Source organism: Lepisma saccharinum, chromosome 3 (genome assembly GCF_977018435.1).
Source record: "Lepisma saccharinum chromosome 3, izLepSacc3.1, whole genome shotgun sequence".
In the NCBI taxonomy this organism is placed as follows: Eukaryota; Metazoa; Arthropoda; class Insecta; order Zygentoma; family Lepismatidae; genus Lepisma; species Lepisma saccharinum.
The window spans coordinates 108,000,720-108,020,707 of record NC_139231.1 but is presented as its reverse complement, the minus strand read 5'-3'; the positions used below and the strand labels follow the sequence as shown (position 1 = coordinate 108,020,707).

At 36.8% G+C, this 19,988-nt stretch overlaps 1 protein-coding gene across 1 annotated transcript in view; it reads left to right on the top strand.

Annotated features, from left to right (window-relative positions):
* The window catches only part of Nup54 (nuclear pore complex protein Nup54), a 44,505-nt gene extending 25,477 nt beyond the window's left edge, over positions 1–19,028 (top strand). The window contains exons 2-11 of the mRNA XM_083119703.1: positions 973–1,305; positions 2,650–2,754; positions 4,884–5,024; positions 5,918–6,068; positions 10,212–10,354; positions 12,128–12,283; positions 13,967–14,223; positions 17,092–17,211; positions 18,070–18,180; positions 18,545–19,028. Of these exons, the coding sequence (XP_082975829.1) occupies positions 973–1,305; positions 2,650–2,754; positions 4,884–5,024; positions 5,918–6,068; positions 10,212–10,354; positions 12,128–12,283; positions 13,967–14,223; positions 17,092–17,211; positions 18,070–18,180; positions 18,545–18,658 (1,631 nt within the window). The 3' untranslated portion in view covers positions 18,659–19,028. The remainder of the gene's footprint in view (positions 1–972; positions 1,306–2,649; positions 2,755–4,883; positions 5,025–5,917; positions 6,069–10,211; positions 10,355–12,127; positions 12,284–13,966; positions 14,224–17,091; positions 17,212–18,069; positions 18,181–18,544) is intronic.
* Positions 19,029–19,988: the final 960 nt, after the last annotated feature.

Here is a 19,988-nt window from a genome sequence, read left to right as displayed (position 1 = left end):
CTATACCTGAAAGAGAAAACCAGTAACAGAGCTCAAATATTTTCTGCTAAAAATTTTGGTGTATATCTTCCTTCTAAAAAATTATAGCTCTGATATTATGGTTCTTCCATGCTACATATACATAAAAAAATCCTAAACTTAGATTTTTGTTCAATAGCAAATATCAGTTTTGGCCCTGAATTTCAGCCATTTGCATTAAAGATCGTAGAAAATGCACAGAACTTAAAATATAGCTTGAAATAGTGAAAACAATATTTCTTACCCCAGCTTTCTATCATTTTTCTTAGCTCTGTTATTAAATTTATCACCACTGTCTGCAAGGACCAAAAATGGCTGCCATTTTAAAAAAAAAGTCATATAAAAAAGAAATAATGCCTGTGTTGAACTACCCCTGTGTATGGGTTACAACAACATTAAAAAATATTCGGGTAAACAATTATTTTTTTATGTAGAAATTTCAGCGAAAAATGCAGTCTCGATTAGGACTCGAACCTGGTTGTCTGACATACCGTGCTATTGCACTACCACTGAGCTACAGAGCCAGCCTGGTTTTGCCTAAGTTTTCGTTGTCACTGTTTTACCTGTGTGGAATCATCTCTGCTAGTGCTACTGCAACGGGACCTGGCACAGGTAAAACAGCATCAGTGAAAAATCTTGGAAGCTCAGTGGTATAGCAATGGCATGGTATGCCAGAAACCCTGGTTCGAGTCCTGGTCGAGCCTGCATTTTTCGCTGAAATTTCTACATAGTACATCTCCCGCGTGTGTGAAATCTTAATGAATATTTTTTTGTTGGAACATTTGATATGGATTGACCCTTATGCCTTTATCTTCATAAACACAGTAAGAAAATGGTATATGTATGCATTTTGCATAGAAAAGTTGAATCAATAAAATTGTAGCCGTCTGTTAGTTTCATTGTTAATAGAGAAGTTACAATAATTTAATTACCCCACGTGTTGTTATTTTCCAGGATTTGGAACATCGGCAGGATTCAGTTTCAATAATCCAACGACCTCGGGTCCAATGTTTAATCTTGGAGGAACAACAACAACAGGATCAGGTTTTGGGTTCGGTGGCTTAACATCATCTGCTCCAGCTACCAGTGGCTTTGGCTTTCCTTCAGCTTTCGGGACCAGCACAGCTGCAACAACCACTGGGACTTCGGCTGGTTTTGGTGGTTTTCCATCTTTCGGAGCAACAACCAGTGCAGGCACTGCTCCATTTGGTGGAACCGCCTTTGGTACGCAGCCTGGGGGCACATTGTTTTCCGGAATTGGGCAGACCTCTACTGCCGGAACTGTAGGCACGTGTTATCTTTATTAAGGTTATTTTTCATGAGAGAGAAATGTACACATTTTCAGTTAAAAGTAATATTTTTTTAATGAATTCTTGAGTACTAAATTCATAAACCTTAAATTTATAATTGTACTTTATGATTTCAAGTATACATCTCAGACGAGTTCATTTTTCTCAAATTTTGTGATGCTTTAATATAGGGCATTTCCAGTAGAAAGAGAACTTCTGGTAAACCTAATTATAAATAACACTACTGGTACAATGGACTCTCTTTAATTTATACTTGGATAATTATTTGGTAATTCGAACAGAAGTTTCTTGGCCTTGAAATCCTATTGAAACCAATGTTATAAATTTGTATGAACTTTGAATTTTCAAACTTTTTATTTCGATAATTCGAAGACAGCCATAGGGAAGAAAACATTTGCTGGTATGCAGCCTTCACCCTCTTCCCAATAATGTGGGATTGCCCACCCCTTTTGTGTGCAGGTCCTTGAACCCCCTCCCCCACTAGCCAATGATTTGTCAAAGTCTTCTTATCTGCCCTCAGTTGTCAGTTGTGATTGGTCAGGGCACCTTGTTCGCAATGTTGCAGCATGCCACTTGTTCTAGCTTATAATTAGAGTAAAAATAGAAGTTATAAGAGAAGTGGATAGAGGTGTGAGGAAGAAAAGTGGCATCGCTAAAGAGTATAAGATACTGCTGAACACAATATCAACCTACATTGAAAGTAAATAAAAAAAATCTGGAGAGCTGGTTTCTTACTGGTAGCTTCATTGTTGTTGGAGAGGAATTTTATTTATTTTTTGCTTGTACTGTAGGACCACACTAAAGATGCAACAACTTTTATGGTAGTTTTTGTTAATTTGAATATTGGATAATCAATATTTTTGTGGCCCCTTGGACTTTGAATCAGGGTTGTTAAAGGTCCACGGACCCATAAGTTCTAATTGGTTCTATTGGGTTCCGCAACAGGTCCGGAACCTTTTTTCTTGCAAAATTTAAATTTGCTGCAAGGTGTGTATTGTTTCATTGATAAAAGGTTTTTGGGTCGAATTTAAATTGATCTATAAAAAGGTTCCTGGATCATATTTAAATTGATCTGGGAAAAAAAAGGTTCCTGGACCGTATTTAAATTCATCTGGATAAAAGGTTACTGGACCGAATTGAAATACTTTAAACATAAAAAGGTTCTTTACGGTCCAACACCCATTTACACTTGCTGATGGGAATTGAAGTTATTTACAGTTCCTGGATCTTTAACAACCCTGCTTTGAATTAAAAAGAGTCCACTGTATAATACATGGATTTCAAGAGAGAAAACTGTGCTTAATACTTGATGCTTTTCCAGGCTTTGGAGGTAGTACATTTGGAGGCTTTGCACCAAAACCTGCCACCACAGCACCTGGGAGCTTTGGATTTGGAGGAGGAACTGGAGGTTCCCTCTTTTTACCTGGTAATTTCATTCAGTGTTCATATTTCACACTTAACAATCACTTTTCTAACATCAGTGCATTGATTCAGTTAACTGCCACTTAATGTCCACACATTCACAAACAATCTCAGCCATTTATTAGAGGCTGGGAGTGTATTGATGTTACAGAATGTTCATGAAAATAGCTTGGTAAAATTATTGGCAATTTTACGTATAAATCTAAATACCATTGGCAAAAAATATGTATTAATCAGCTCATCCCTAGTGCAGACTATTTGAAAAGTTAAGCAACCATAACTTTGATAGCTCATAACATGAAAAACAGAAAATATATTTACTCTGAGTTTACTGCAATATGACCCTGTCTATTTCTTCTTAGTACTTTTCATTGGCCATTTACCCCATACACGAAATTGACTTGGAGTTGTCTTGCAAGCCAGTTATAACAGCTTCCTCCATCTGATTGGTTGTTTCTCTGCTGCACACCTTCTTTTTACTCTTCCCTCCCCCCTCCCCCAATAGTGCATTGTAAGAAAGAAGTTAGGAGAACTTGACACCTGGAAGGTTAATCCAGTGGCTTTGGAAAATTTGTTTTTCCTTTCCTTGCATCTTTTGTGAAACATGTCACTTGAGACTGTTGGTATAGTGAGACGGTACTCCCATTCTGTTGGAACCGTCAATCTATGGAAGTAACGCTGTACATATTGTGAAATTTTTTCAGGCTTGCTAGTGTTGTTTTAAGGTCCCATTAATTAGTGTTGAAGATTAATTGGATTCGTTCCTAATATTAATGCTGTGTTGATAAAACAATAGAGAATAGAGTGCTGCATCGAGGCTTTTTTGCTCGATCGTCTAATAGTTCGCACGGACGATGCTAGATGGCTCTATGGAATCGACACTTTCTTCGCTCAAGCGAATAACGCGTGAACAGGCAAACGATCAGCATACACTGGAAGCCCAGTAGTTCACGTACAGCAGTCATTTGTCTGTAGTTGTGGGCCTTCAAATATGCTTCGTGAAGTGAAAGACGCAGTGAAATTGAAACTCAAGTAAACATAGTCATCAACTCCATGTTATATTGTAATTTAGTCTATCTAACCAATACATAGCAATATATGAAAATGAATAGATGATTTTGGGCTGAAACTACCAGCACTAATTTTACCATATTTGTATGATTATTGTCACAGTAAAATGATATTTGATATTCTATATTGATGAAGGAATTGGGAGCATAAAAGTCGAAACATTAATTTGCCTCAAACATCGCTCTGAAGCTCGCAAGTTGAACGCTCATTCACCCCACATTCCACCGGATGCAGAGCCGAGCAACAAGAATTTTCCACTCGGCTCTGCACAGTCAGCAAGGCAACGGCCCTCGCCAGCGGTGAGTGCACCTCCACTGTAAATTTCCATCTGCATCCAGGGATACCCCAGGTGCACAGTGGAGGTGCAAAGTTCACCAACCTATGACTCAAATCCAATGTATAAAACCGCTGGAGACGGTAAATCGATCTCTCACTTCGCTCCAATATCACCACCAAACTGATCGACGAGAAGAGGACGACGGCCTGCTGAGAGATCGCGACACTACGAGGCGGCAACAAGCGAGAAGTCCATAAGCAGTCCGGATTAAGCCAACCGAAGAATCTGCAAGAATAAAACAAGTCGCCGAATTGCCTGCCGTCTCTTATCGTCATCTTCGATCTCTCCAGCGGACACCTGTCACCGTCGCCGACGCCAGAAGCCGAGGGCCAGACCAACAGCAAGGGGTGAGTAGCGTTCAACAACACAGGCTCCCAACAATCCTTCATCAGCCTCCTTAAGGGTAGAGGTGGTTAGCCAAGTCAAACTTAAGACCTATTGTATTTATCTGAGCTACGTCCCGGCGTGACTCGATCCCGTACCTCGAGCAAATGAAGCTCGAGCGTGGGAGATTCGATCGAGTTTGAGCTAGCGAAAGTGGTTCAATGCAGTACTCTAATAGAGAGAATACTTGAGGTGAGGAGGAAGGGAGGCATTTTGGAGTTTCCGTTACTTGAGAGGTGTTTTCGGTGTTTGATTAATATAGGTGCAGTAACTTGGACACTTGCCAAGAATTTTGCTGGGTTGATTCTGTTCAGCATGTGATGATCATCTCTTTCTTACAGGTTTAACGCAGCAGCAGCAGCAGATTAACCCAAATGAAGCCTTGTACAGCTCCTTGTTTTGTTGCAATGTATATGGAGATGAGCGGGATGCTATCCTTCAGAAGTGGAATGTTCTACAGGCTATGTGGGGAGTAGGGAAAGGTAATATTTGATAGTGTAGTGTTTACTTGGAATTTACAAGTTGTTTCCTCTGGATAATCTCGACAAACCATTTGTAACCCCTTAATCAGATGTGGTAATTTCACTAAGTTAAAGTTCCCCTTGTTTACTTGTCTTTGATTTATTTTAATGCATCCCTATGCCACAGCTGTGTCCATATATCTGTTCATGTCACTTTTGGTACCCCCAGAAACTAGGAGAGCTAAAGAACCAAAATTTGCCAGGTGCACTACCAGAGTTCCCAGGTTTGGATTCCAGTCTGGGCATGGGCTTTGTTGAGTTTCCCTTCATCAATTTCATTAATTGTCACTCATCTTCATCGTGGTGATTAGCCAAAAGGGGTAGAAAAGCGATGCTAAAGAACAAAAATACAAAATACAGAACCAACATTTTGATGGATTGATAGAATTAGCAATAAGTAGGACTAAACCAATAAATAATCACTTTGAACCCAAACCAATACTTCTACTTGACCATTGTAACAATTTAAAGTGGTTCAGTATATTTATAAATTTTAATATGTAAATATTCTACTTTATTGCAAGATAATAATTTCACATTTCAGATAACTACAATATGAAAATATGACATTTAGATTGAAACTTGGCTCTGATCACATGCCATCAGAAAGTTACACTTACCTTGGCATGCCAAATGGTTATATTCCAGTATTTCATTTGAAGCAGATTTAAGCTAGTGAATTACATACAGGTGAATAAATTAGGATCTTTCAACTGTGGTTATGACATATCGGAAAACATGAAAATTCCAAAAGAACATTTTTGAATTATGCAAGTTTCTTTGAATGTTTAAATATTATGCAAATGTTCAAGTGTGTAACATACTATTAAAACGAAATGTGTTCCTGCTTCCAGGTTATTATGCTCAAAATGCACCTCCGGTTGTGTACACCCAAGAGAATCCATTCTGCAGATTTAAGGCCATTGGATACAGCTGCATGCCCTCTACGGGTAATGCTGATGGCCTTGTTACTCTCACATTCAACAAGAAGGAGATGGAAATAAAGTAAATTTCTTCATTACTTTAATTGTTACAATGTCTATATTAGAAATTAAAGACCCTCGAAGTTCCACAAAGTAATCAAATATACACTCCTCACAAAAAGTTTGGAATATTGTTATATTAGGCACAACAAGTTTGAAATATTATTATATTAGGCAATACGTGATAGGCACGGTAGCATATGTCGGCGAGAAGACAAGAACGTCCACCAGGCAGATACCATGTGTTGTTGCATTTCAAGACCTTGTCTATCACCTATTGTCTAATGTAACAATACTTCAAACTTTTTGTGAGGAGTGTATTTATATTGGCACTCAGCGTGTTGCATAAATAAATACAAAAGCAACAGAACCTGCAAGGAATATGAGTGCTTAAGATAGTTTCAACTATACGAGATTTTTTTCTGATCTTGATCTATAATTGTAAATGTTCTTTCAAGGACATGAATGGTTGATTTGCCTCCTTAATTAATATATATATCTAGGTGATTGAATGGGTTTTGCCTTTTAAAAATTACCACATATCTAGATATTTACTTTACAAAACCATAACATGTAAGTTATATATTTTTATTCATGTAAATATCAAAATGGCAGAATTTTGCCGTAAATTACAGGATATTTTTAGATATATCAAATGTGTAAAATTTTCAGTAATTTTATCTGTAAACCAAGACACTGATATGCCTTTATCAGCTGGCACCGATAGAGTATGGATCAGTCTTTCCCATCCGTAGCTTTTCATTAAAGTAGTAGTCATAAGAAGGTGTGTAATGTCTTGTGAGTGAACCTTATTGAACAGTAAGTGGAGCAGCTAGGTTCCAGGATTTATTTGCCCATTCCAGTATTTGTGTCAAAAATTGGTCACAACCATAACCATAAAATAAAGCATATGCTCTCTTTGACTACTCGCTCCCTTGCATATCCCAAAATACTTCATATTTTCATCTACAAGTATGGGCAGTGGGCACTTCTACCCCAGCTAGTTCGTTAACTTCATCCAAAGGAGGATTATCCTTATGTCTCATCTTCCGGCATGGATTTCATCCTGACCATACAGATGAAAATTGAGGGTCATCAGCAGGGAACGGATGTAGTAAAAATGTGCTAGATATGTAAATACATATTTAGTTATTTTCACCAAAATGTGGATTTATATATGGACTTAAAATTGTCAAAATTTACCTTTTTAATAATACTAGACACTACACGAGCTACATAAAATATGGTCTTGACATTGTAACTATTACCATGACTGTCTTGCAGATAAACCAGAAGCGAATCCTATATGTGTGCCACAAAATCATTGCTTCTGACGCTGCTGTGGGGTTAGCAATGGACTGCTCAACTTCCAACATTGCTAAAATAATGTTTGTAACAACGAGGAGCCGATGCTTGAGCCCTCATTCTTTAGTGTTGACAAAATAAACAGGAATTTCAAGTGTTTTACAATAGCAAAAGCAAACAGTTAGGATTAATAAATTGAAGGGGGAAAAGAAAAGGAATGTTATTATTTCGATGACAGAAAACTTGTAATTAACGCAATTGGAGGGCATAATAAAGATAGTAATCTTTTGTTTGTTTAACATCACTTCGGACTTTGTCAGTTATTCGTAAGAAATTTACCCAACTCTTTTGGTCACACAGGGACATGCAGTAATTGTGTTAATATTGAATATATGTTGTTAATATTGAATATATCTTGAGAAATGTTCTGAAATATGGAAATAATTTGTAAAAATAACTAAAATATGAGCCAAACCTAATATTTGTAAAAATATGGAAAATAGAAACTGATTTTTTCGAGTCTACATGTGATGATGCACAAAGATAATATAAAATATTACTGATTTCAGCGTCATACATAAATATGTATTTACATATAAATCCAGTTGCCTGGTCGTGTTGCAGTTTAAAGTAATTTGTCACTGTGTGATAGTTTCCATTTGTGTGATAGAAATAAATAATTATTATTGTGTTAGAAAATTAGAAAGCTATTATCTCGCTCCTTTAAGCAATTTTAAGGATATTTTACCACTTATTTATTGATTTGGTTTATTTTACTTTGGTTTTCTGCCACTTTTGACTAATTGTGAAGATGAGGTTGAGGTGTGATATGGTGAAATGAAGGAACACTCACAAAGAACACCGATGGATTGGAACTCAGGACCTCTGGCACTGTAACATGTTGTGCTAACCATTCAGCCATAAAGGTCTGCCATTTATCACTTATTGAGCTAGAGCTCATCGGTACTCTATCTTTATCAGCTGATATAGACAGACATATTGGTTTATATGCAAAATTCCCAATCATTTTACTGATTGATATTTCTATAAATAGCATTAACTTAGTTCTGAATTCTGCTGATTTGTTATTATTTTGAACGACATTTGTACATTCAAGGTATGTACTGAAAGTCATGAGCCAAGTGTTATTACTCAAAGTGAGAAACCACTATTTTCATTCTATGGTAATACATAATTTGGACCTTATTGCTACTTTTCCACATAACATCCAGATTGGTCAATACATTTGCTCCACCGTAGTGGCAGCTAAAAATGCCACCCTTGTAGAAGATCGTTTCGACAGGATGCAACCACTAGCGAACCTCATCCCTTACCTTGTCATCATTGTCACACTTGGTACCCTGAATGCTGTTGCACAAAGGAGCAAACAAGTGAAAGTCGGACGGAGCTAGGTTTGGAAAGTATGGGAGGGTGGAACATTAGCTCCAAGCTCATTTTTTCAATTTTCTGTACTGTGCGCCCAGCTTTATGGGGAGCAGATAGTCGAACGTGTTTGTTTATGGTTATTTGTCAGAAGCCTTGGCACCCATTTTGAAAAATGTTGTAATGACGAAGAGTTTTCATGATGTCCTGTATAGCACTGTGTCCAATGTTCAGATGATGTGCAATTTCTTGTACAATTATCCTCCTGTCACTTTGGATTTGGTCTGTGTTGTTGCGTGTGGAAGCTGTTTTAGGTCTGCCACTACGAGGCTTATCAGCAATGTCTGTGTACCATTTCTAAAATGTTTCACCCACCTTTTCACTGTACTGTAACCTATGCAGGCATCTCCATAGATGTTCTGTAAATGCTGATGAATTTTTGCAGGTCCAACGTTTCCACTAACAACAAATTCCACGACAGCATGTTTATGAAACGAACTGTCTGTGGATGCCATTTTTCTCCTACCTCATGCATCAGCTTGTGGTTCATGCAGTGGACAACAGATACCTGCCATACATGTGGTTTCAACCAAAATGGTCAAGAGTAATCGAACAAGGCTCACTCACTACTTTCAGTATGTGCCTTGTAATTTATATACCCTGTTATGCAGTCACCTGATTACATACATCAATTGAAGGTGTGAATGAACCATTCAGATTTTCATAAAATATTTGTATTTTTATGTTGGATCAGTAGAATTTTAGTGTCATAAATTTAATCTTAGTTCTTTTTCAGTATCAGCAAAAAAAAAAGAAAAATCGCAGAAGCACAATTTATGGTACTTTTGGCTCTAAATTTACCTTTATGCCTCTCGCTAGGAAAGTCCTCACACTCCCTTAGAAAATTCTATATAAAATAGGACTGTGCTGAATCAACAGTATTTGTATTTAAAAGTATGGGGCTGATACCTGCCAATACTTCTCTGGCATATTGGTATTGTGCAAGATCCACAAAAATTCGCGCAACGCTTACACAAAGTCTAATTATCTTGGAAATTGTGCAAAATTAGAACAGTTCATTTAATTTGCACCAATATTGTGTAAAGAAACTTATTTTGCTATTCTGATGTAATCCTTCAATATTTTGAAGCAAAACTCTAGTAAATTGATGCTTATGGTTGCAAGTGGAATTTTCACCCACTAATATTAATCAAGACTATTTGAACAACTTTTAATTGTTGAATCAACAGTATCGGTATTGGTGGAAATTGGTAAGAGTATCAGCATCGGTGTGGGTATCTGTTCAAAGTAGTGTTGACTCAGTCCTAGTATAAACCTCTGCCCAGTAAGAACTAAGTGAAAGTATGTCATACTTTTAGATTGTAGAAAATGTAGATGGCAACCCTGTCAATCAGTCTGGGCTGATTTGTCCTAACTCTTACAGCTTGTATTAATTTCTTCCTGCTTCTTATTCCAGGAATCAGCAGCAGCAGTTAATCACAACCTTGTCTTCTATATTAGGAAACAAACCAAACTTGAATGTTGTGATAGAAGGAATCAAACCAGCATCTGAGAATAAGACACAAGTCATTTTCTACGTTCAGGAGAAGCCCCAGACAGGTTTGTTCTAGTTTAAATCCATTATTGTAACTAACCTTCTTTGTTTTTCTAATTTCGTAGTACTTTTCTGCCTCGTTGCAATGATGAGGATGTATCATAATTAGATGAAATTAAGCCCCCCACACACAAAGAACCTGATGTGTTGTGGCATCCCAAATAGGATAGTAATTTACTAATTGAAGGGCTTGTGTGTAAAACATGGTAAGTGACATTTTGGTTATTTTTAAGTTACAAAGTAAAATGTGCCATCCTTCAATTTTTGAGTGAAATTGCCATGTCATACAATTTGGATTGGACTCGTGAAGCCTTCTGAAATTGGTAAACACAACATGAAAACATTTTATCTACAATATAGCTTCTAATAACCTTTCTTCTTAAGGGACTCAGAAATTACCAAAATGTTACTTACTTACCATGTTTTACACCCGAGCTCTTCAATTTATTTTATGCATAATTTTGTCTGTTTTAACTTCAAAATATGACTTTACACAAAGAATCCAGAAACTTTATTTTGTCTGGAATGAAATATGGCTCCTCAGATTACATTACAGGCATATCGTCAGCACTCCTACGAGTATGGACTCCAAAGCAAAAAAAATGTATTTACCTAAAAATCCACTCCCTATATATAACACTGAAGGAGCGTACACAATGAATTGACAAGTAACACAACCACCAACTACACATGTCGTAATCGGCACTCCAGACTGAGAAAGAAAATCACTGTGCATGTGCAACCAACAGACCAAGGCAACATGTGCAGTTTGTCATGTCATTCTGGTATGAAAGGTTGCATGTATATTTGAAGGTTTGTTTCCAAGTGACACCCGTCACTTGTTACTTTGGTGTGAGAGGTCCCTAATTGTAAAATATTGAAGATATCAAATGCATGTAAGTGCATTTTGATCCAGTTCACTTTATACTTTATTGATATTGTCAGAATATTGGAACATATTATATGTAAATGTGGTATTCCATGTCCATGTACCCCTGAATCTCACGTTGTATCTAAAGATAACTGTTTGCCAGTTACGCTGTGCTGAGATAGATAATTCATTCTAATGAGTTCAATTACAGTGGAAAGATGACCAGACAGGTGGCGAAATCGATCATGAACAAAAAGTTCATGGAAAAAAAAATGAAACAATTCATTAGAATGAATTAATCTGGTGAGTGAACAATCTCAAATTTCCCATAAAAATTCAAGTATTATAGATAATGAAGTTCGAATGTAGAAGGTATATTACATATTGTTCATTTATTTTAACTTTTTGATTTACTTTAGTTTTCTATTATATCCCACCTGTGACACCAAAAACAATTAATTTCTTCTTTAACTGTTACATTTCTCCCTCAACTTCACTAGAATATCCAAAGGTCAATTACCTTCTCTCCTTGTCTTAAATAATTTATTCATCATGATTTTATAATTCACAGATTTAAAATAAATTTCTTGTTATGTAAGAAGGCAGTGTTTCGTCTGTCACACCCATGACACAAAATTGTTCACTTATAGCAATAAATCTGGGAAAGTATTTTAAGGGTAGTTATGTTTAATTAACAGTGTTAGGTTTCACAATTCATTGCACAGAAACTGTAAGAAAAATGTTGCCTAACTATCAGTAGAATAGTTATGCCTAACTATCAGTAGAATAGTTACTTTAATATCAAGTTCCACCTGTGGCAGTGGAATGCCCCACACATAAAGGAACAAACTATGTGAGAAATGTGAATAAATTAATTCCACATGCTTTGAAATTGTGTTTCTTTCAGGTATTGTCCGACGAGTTCCAGCTTTAGAAATTTCAAACTTCCTGCTGAGTCCCATGCAGAAAATGAGCATGATGAACTTGGGTGCTGAAAATATTCACCCTCACCTGTCTCCCGGCAAAGAGCAGTTGAAACTGTACCTAGACAATCCCCCAGCAGGTAAGATTCAGTCCTGAGGAGATTCAAGTATATAATATTGTAATGAAGTGATGCATTTGGTAGGTTTAGCCCTTTCCAGCCTAATGCCAGATATCTTCTGTTATAGTATTTTTTTCTTGTCCATTCTGGTGTTGGAACATGTCCGACTTGACTTGTTTACCAACAGAAAATGTGATTGGATACAAGGTAAAGCTAGCATATTTCCAGAGCTTTGCAACACAGTGTGGACTGTGTCACACACAGTCCACACTAAGGTTACGTGTCACATGCTACATTACTGAAAGTTGCCACTAACTCACACTTGGAGCTGGCTGGCTGGCTTATAGTATTAATCACAGTCATTTAACACTTGAATAACATTAATTTAATTAGAGACACATGACACTATGCCTAAGATATCAGTTCCTTAAGTAGATTCGTTTACAGATACCTCCTCGATGAGGTCACTACATGTAGAATAGAGAGAAAATTGAGAAATGAGTGAGATAAGAAAGGGGTAACAAGGTCCTAATTGTATTTTGTGGAAATCTTGTTTTCGTCTCCTGGTGGACTGGTTCCAGGTAAAGGACAGATAAGGGAAGAAAATGGGGCTATTGCTCACCCTCATACATTTCTGTATAAGAAATAATTTTAAGAAGCATTATGTAATGAAAAGTTATGTTTGTGTCATAAATATGTATTAGTACCCCCTCCCTCGTAGGACACATGGTGCTGAAAACTAACATTACAAAGTGTCTGTTGGAATTTTCAAGAAGGGTTCATTGTTGACCATGATTTAATAAATCAGATAAATAATGGGCTGGTGTTGGAGCTGGTTCAGGACACAGTTCTTCATCTATGTTTAATATCATCCCTCCTGGATGCTTTGTATGTGGATTAAACAGATGATTGGATTTGTGTGTGACACACTTCTTACTATATTCTAGTCAGAAATGCTGCTACTAATAATAATATTGACCTTCAACAACAGGCTTTGTAGCAACACCTTTTCATGCCACAGAAAATAATTGACTTTGTCTTCTAGTACACAATTGAACTGCAATTTTTTTTTTGGGGGGGGGGGGGGGTTGAAAAACCAGCTCTAATCCTTCGCCAAACCCTCTCAGTGTCTTATTTTACATTGCTTTTCTCCTCTTAAGGGTATTTGTGATGATGAAAATGAATTCAATAATCTTATGAAAGGAGAAACATCCAAGGCAGCATTCACCAAACTGGTCACACCATTCTTATACTGTTGCCTTTGGCATCACTTGTTCCGCACACTATGTTTGCCATATATTCAAACTCTCAGCTAGTTTCTTTCTCTTTTTCACATGAAATTTGATATACTGCAGCTACAGACACCTTAGAAAGAAATATTTGCTGCAAGTACTGGTCATACATCAGTGAAACATAAGATGACACAGGATACTCATGAAAGAATACATTACCTTCTCAGATTTTTTTTTTTTTTGGCAAAATTATTACTTAGTGTTTTATGCACAATTGTTTGTCAGCCCTGAACCACTCATGTACGGGCAATTTCCATTCCTTACTATTTCCCTGTTTCAGTTAAGCTAATGATACTAAATGAAACATCATTTAAATCATCCACTCAAACAGATGCTTCACTTGTTTTTATTTGCTTGACAAATATCTTCCTCTGATATTACTCTGATTCAAAAAAATTATTAATTCCCCCAGGAATTGATCCGAGACTGTGGAAGCAAGCCCAACTGGATAACCCCGATCCAGAGAAGTTCATTCCAGTTCCTATGGTTGGGTTTGGTGAAGTTCGCTGGAGGATGAAGTGTCAGGAACAAGAGACTCGACTTCACCAAGCTTTTCTAGATAAAGTTGCTCAAGAAATAGCTGAACTTCAACGCAGGCATTCCATATCTGTAGCAAAGATCACAGAATACAGAAGAAAGTTCATAGAGTTGGAGCACAGGATCTTACAGGTCATATAATTTATTTTAAGTGTAATTATATTAATTTGGGATGGGTGTATATGATTATTTTTTTTACCAATGTCCTAGTGATCTGATATTAAATGCTGAACATTCCATGAACAAACTGAATGTCACATTCACATCCTAAGTTAATATGTTCCAAAACTAGGAAGGCAAGGTGCCAAAACTGAGGGGTCAAGGACAGTTTACTTTCCCTTGGTAGATAAATTTTAGCATAGTGTGGGGGGTAAAAGTGGCAAAAAGTGGAGGGGGGCAAGTGCCCTCCCCCCTAATCGCCACCACTGAATGTATAACAGGTAACTGTCGTGGCCTTTACCTTTGAAAATGAAACTATGTATTTGGACATTTATGTTCCAAAACCAGCATACAGTACATGAATTACACCTTTATATTCATAAAAGAATTTGGGCTCAGTGGATACCACTTTGAACTTATACCCAAGATTCTTACCAATTTCCATCGATTAATATTGTTACCAGTGGCGAAGCATCCTAAGAGGCCCGAAGGCAGGGCCTACCCTAATATATTTGTCTATTACGGATTATTTTATTACTTATAATTTCATTGAACAATGCTTAATGAAAAAAAACTGAAATCCTAGGTCTTCCGATAATTACTGCAAGTTTCCAACCCTGCCTGGAACTCTATCTGCACATTCAGCGAGGCCCGCCTGAGAGTGCCTCAGCTGGTCCCATAACAACCTATGTGATTCGTGCAAGAAAACATAATTTCAGGGGCACATTCGCTGTAACGTAAACGGTGAGTCCAGCCTCAAAGCCAAAGAGTGCTGATCGTATACAAGCGCGTGACAAAGCAGGCAGTGGATGCACAGAGCTTGGTGAAGCAGTGTTTCCATTGAAGATTCGAGTGTGCCAGGAGTGGGCACACCCAGCTGCTAACACGCCTCTAAACCTGGCCTCTTAACATATCAACGTTGGCATTATTATAATTCTAACTGCAAATAATGAATGTAAGTTGGTTACCAGTGTCAAGTTTGGTGCTTTCAGCTTTTTTCAAGAACCGCTTTTCGCGAAGTGTTAGCTGCTGGATGTGCCCCCCACCAATCTCGATTATTTCTTTGAGGAAAGGGATATTGAGGCGATATTTCCTTTCATGATTAGTGACATAACTGAAAACTCACTACTTTTAATAGGGGGCAAAATACAGTGCAAACGTGTTGAGAAAATCCATGTTTCTGAAATTTTCTGGTCGGTGTGTTACACAGAAAGATGTCCGTGTTCTCATTTAGCATTTCATCATTTTCTAAATCATATTATAATTTAAAAAAATAAAAGTCGTGTGTTGAAGAAGAATTATATGCATAAAAGAGTTAAAAAGAAATAATTGATTGATAGATTTATTTTATTTTACTTGGCTTTCTGCCATTTTTGGCTAATTGGAAAGATGAGGATGAGCGATGATATGATGACATTGACGAAGGGACTCTCACAAAGAACACCTATGCCCAGGGGGGATTTGAACCTGAGGCCCTTGTCGTAGCATGCTGTTATAACCAATCTGCCGCGGAGGTCAGCATTAAATAGAAATAAATACTAAGTGACGATCAAGTGATCCATTTCTTTAATGCGAGAAACATTTACAATACTGTTATTGAAGTAGCAAATAATTTTTTACAAGCAGCTTTAATATAACAAATGTAAGAGGGCTATGGCCTGACATAACGGCTTTTTCTTTGGGTGACGCGTGGTCAGAACATCAAGTCCCATCGTCACTGTTTCCTGACCTTCGTGACAGAAGCGCCTTTATTCTCAGATATCTAATCGAGACTAGATTAAAGTAGAATCTGAACCAATGCCTCCAAGGGAAATCGAACTTTCTACTTCTTGATTATAAGGTGAGAGCGTTAAGCACTACATTATCCTTTACAATCCCTATCCTGACTTTTTCGAACAGCAGTAGATGAGATTCAGGCAATACATTATCTTTTATTTTCTAGGGGCTATATTTTAAGATACTACTTTTTAAAAACTGCACAGCCCCCCCCCCCCAATCTCTGCTCTGTCCTGTGCCTACCCTTCCAGGGACAGCACGCTTCGCCACTGATTGTTACATAAGCATTCTGTTGCAATTACACCACATCAATTGACCAGTTTCACTTTCAAATATTCAAAGAATTACTTTAGAATATTAAAATATTTATCTTTAAGCTCAAAATCCATTTTTAAACACTATTGCCTCATCATGAATGTATACAGCTATGCACTGCAGATTCACAGTTTTCAGACAGTTAGGTTTTCTGTTGAAAAATGATAAAAATATTTTAGCATACTGTGGGCAGATTTTGTAACCAGTAGAAGCAAGTGTTGCCCTCTGGAGTGTGAATGAATATCTCTGGACAAGCATACGAAGCCCTTCTTTAATACAAAACCATGACATAGAATTGCAACATATGAATGGATGATAATACACACTTGATTTAAGGGAGAGGGGTTAAACCTTTCAGCATCACTATGCTGACATGGTAATGTTCCATACCGTACTTTACACATTACATTACATGTACACAGTGGCAACCATGAATCTGTAATGTATAGCCATGTTCATGAAGGATAGACAATGAATGCTATCATCAAAACAAATCAAAATGTAGCCAAGAGAAGTTGTTTGTCTTGATGTTAACTACATGCTGTGAAAGTTTTTTTTTTTAACATTTTATGGGGACACCCTATAGATTGCCATGAATTTTTTATTGTATTTATTGGTATGGATCTTTATTTATTGACTTACGTAGATTCAAATTACGGATTAAACATGGTTGTTTGTAATTGTCATTTTCAATATTCATGTGCATCATCATGGTTAGACAGAAATTTATAATGCGTATTGATATTGCAGGTACTTGTTAAGCAAGAAATATCAAGGAAAGCAGGCCTAACCTTGCAACCAGAGGAGGAAATGTTAAGAGGTCAGTTAGAAAACCTACAGGCTCAACTGAACGTACCAGCACAGTTCAAGGTAAGCTTTGGGATATCAGAAGTTCAGTAATATTATTTGTTCTGCTGTGTCCATTATAAATATTCACAATTAGCCCATCCCTTTGTCCTTGAGTTCAATAGTTGAATGAGTAAATACCTGTTGTACCCCATGAATATCAGAATCAACCATCACTGCTTATCCACCCTAAACGCTGACTTCACCATTGGCACCCACAACAACAACTGCAACTTGGGCTTCAACAACTGTTTCTGTGTAGCCATTATCCACCAACTACCCACCCCCTCAACCTACAGATTCCTTTGGAAACTCCTGGGAAGGAGATTATATCCCAAGTCCCCAGACTCCACCCAATCACTCAGTTACAATTCCGATCCCAGTCACATATTACTGACTTTTTCCCTGCCCTCCCTCTCCCACTGACTCCAAAATGTTTACATACATTTCTTTTTCAACTATTTGACTGTTCTCTATTACAGCACAAGTTCATTTTTTATTATATTCATTTTTAAATGTGCAATTATAATTGTTATATATTTTAAACTTCAAATGTACATGTTAAATGATGTTCAGTACAGTTTGTTTCCTATCAATGTTAAATTGTATAACATTTATGTGCTTGGCAACACTGATGTTGCTATAGTAACAGAAATAACAGTAGTAGGAGATTGTGATAAAAATGTGCGCTGAAACGTAACTGTACATTTAGGTAGAAGTTTAGCTTCATTGCAATTCCTGGGAGAAAAATATTCTTCAGTGTAATAACAGTCTTTATTGTTCTTATATTTAAAAACAAATTGAAAGGAAAATTATCTTGATGTGTATATTTTTTTCTTAATGACAAATATATTTACCTATTGTTATGTTCTTACTTAACAGGGTCGATTAATTGAGTTGCTGTCTCAGGTTAGAATGCAGAGTAATAAGACAACTCCCCAAAATTACGAGAGGTATACCATGGATGATACTGTACAAGAAGATATTAAGCAGGTAATGTTCATGACTTGGTTTAGCAACCCTCTCTCCTACCCCTGTAGAAGACACAACCGTAAATCTAGTGATTTAAGAACCATGGCCAAAATAGAGCTACTCAAAGTTATCCAACCTCTTTCTCTTGGTCACTGGACAGTAGACTTAGAAAGTTCTTTTTAATTTGAATATGGACACTACTTTCTGAACAATCCTCATTTTTAATCGGAAATAAAAATATGTTGTGAACAACTTTAAATTACAGTATTTTTCAGGCATTGTTGTAGGCAGAATTCAGTAGCGGCTCCTTAGTATTGGCTATTTTGTACATATAATTTCTGTGCTTATTGACTTTTGAATCTTGACATTTTCTTCTTTCTTACAGTTCCTTGTCTCTGAGCAGATTGGAATGTCTTCTGTTGTAAAAACTATTCAGGATGATTTAACAGACTTGAAAACTATCAAGGAAGGAATGTTGCAATTATTGCAAGGACATTAACAATATGAAGTGTGGTTACACAAAAAGCAGTGTTCAACGTTTGTGTAAGAGTGGATCAAAGGTTTGTAACAATTCCAAATTGATACTTGTTAACACTTGCCATATGAAAACAAAGTGAGTATTTTTTTTTTCTTTTGTATGACTGTGTTTTTGCTGTGAAGTGAAATGCATGTTGCAGAACTTGTAATGGATGAGTGAAAATTTGTAATTCAGATATTTATATTTTGTACAATACTATGTAATTTTATACAGTGTACCATTGTAAGCATTGTTGTATATGGAAGTAAAATTATTCATTTGCACCATATTTTAAAATCAGTTTTTGTTCTCAATTGTTAACGTACATAGAAATAAAGTTTTCTTAACAAAATGAACACTTTGATGTGTGTGTGTGTGCTGGCAATAGAGCAAATTGCTGTCATGTATGAGATAGGAATCAGTATTCATAGTTTAGTTAAGAGATTACTCATGTAATTACAGCTCTACACCAGTGTTCTAGGAATTTTTCATTAGCAAGGTTAAAGCCAGAAATAAATAAAGTTTGTCAGGAAATTATAGGCAATAATATTTCTTACTTTACATTACTTCATATAAAGTTGTGGTCAGGCTTGCAAGAAAAGTTATTTTATCAAAATCAAATTTATATTGTTTCCTGAAATGGATAATTCCAGAGAATCTGGTGTAGATATCACAGGTATCTAAGGGAGTGGCAAAGTCATTTTTCTCTTGGTGAACATTAAAGCAATAAATCCATATCTACATTTGAACAAGATTCACCACTACAACTTTGCCCATCCAGGGATGCTATGAGCTGTTCTGGTTAAGGATAGGGATGGGCAGATAGAATTATTTATTGATACCAGCCGATAGAAGCTGCAGTGGGCTAGTCAGTAGGGTGTCTTGACTGCCACGTGGGAGATCCAGGTTTTATTCCCAATATGGGTGATCTAAGATCAGAATTTTTCCGACCTTGTATTCACATAATAAAGTGACTCTGGGGCTCACCCAGGCTTGAAGAAATTGATACCTTGGGGGGTAGAGGCAGCCGGAGTGTGGTGCTGATCACCCCACCTCCAAAATGGCAGAGATCGAGGAATGTGTGGTGCTGTACCCCACATCTTCCTGTATGTGCCTCATGGCAAGGAGCAAAGTGCACAGGAAACTTTACCTTTACCTACCTTACCAGCCGATACTTTTTATGGTGTAAGGCCATACAACACTTTCACAGTTTCCATTTATTTTGCACTATTTTGTGGTTACATGACAGGTATTTTAACATTCTGATGCTTCAATATTTTGAAGCAAAACTAGTAAATTGATGATTATAGTT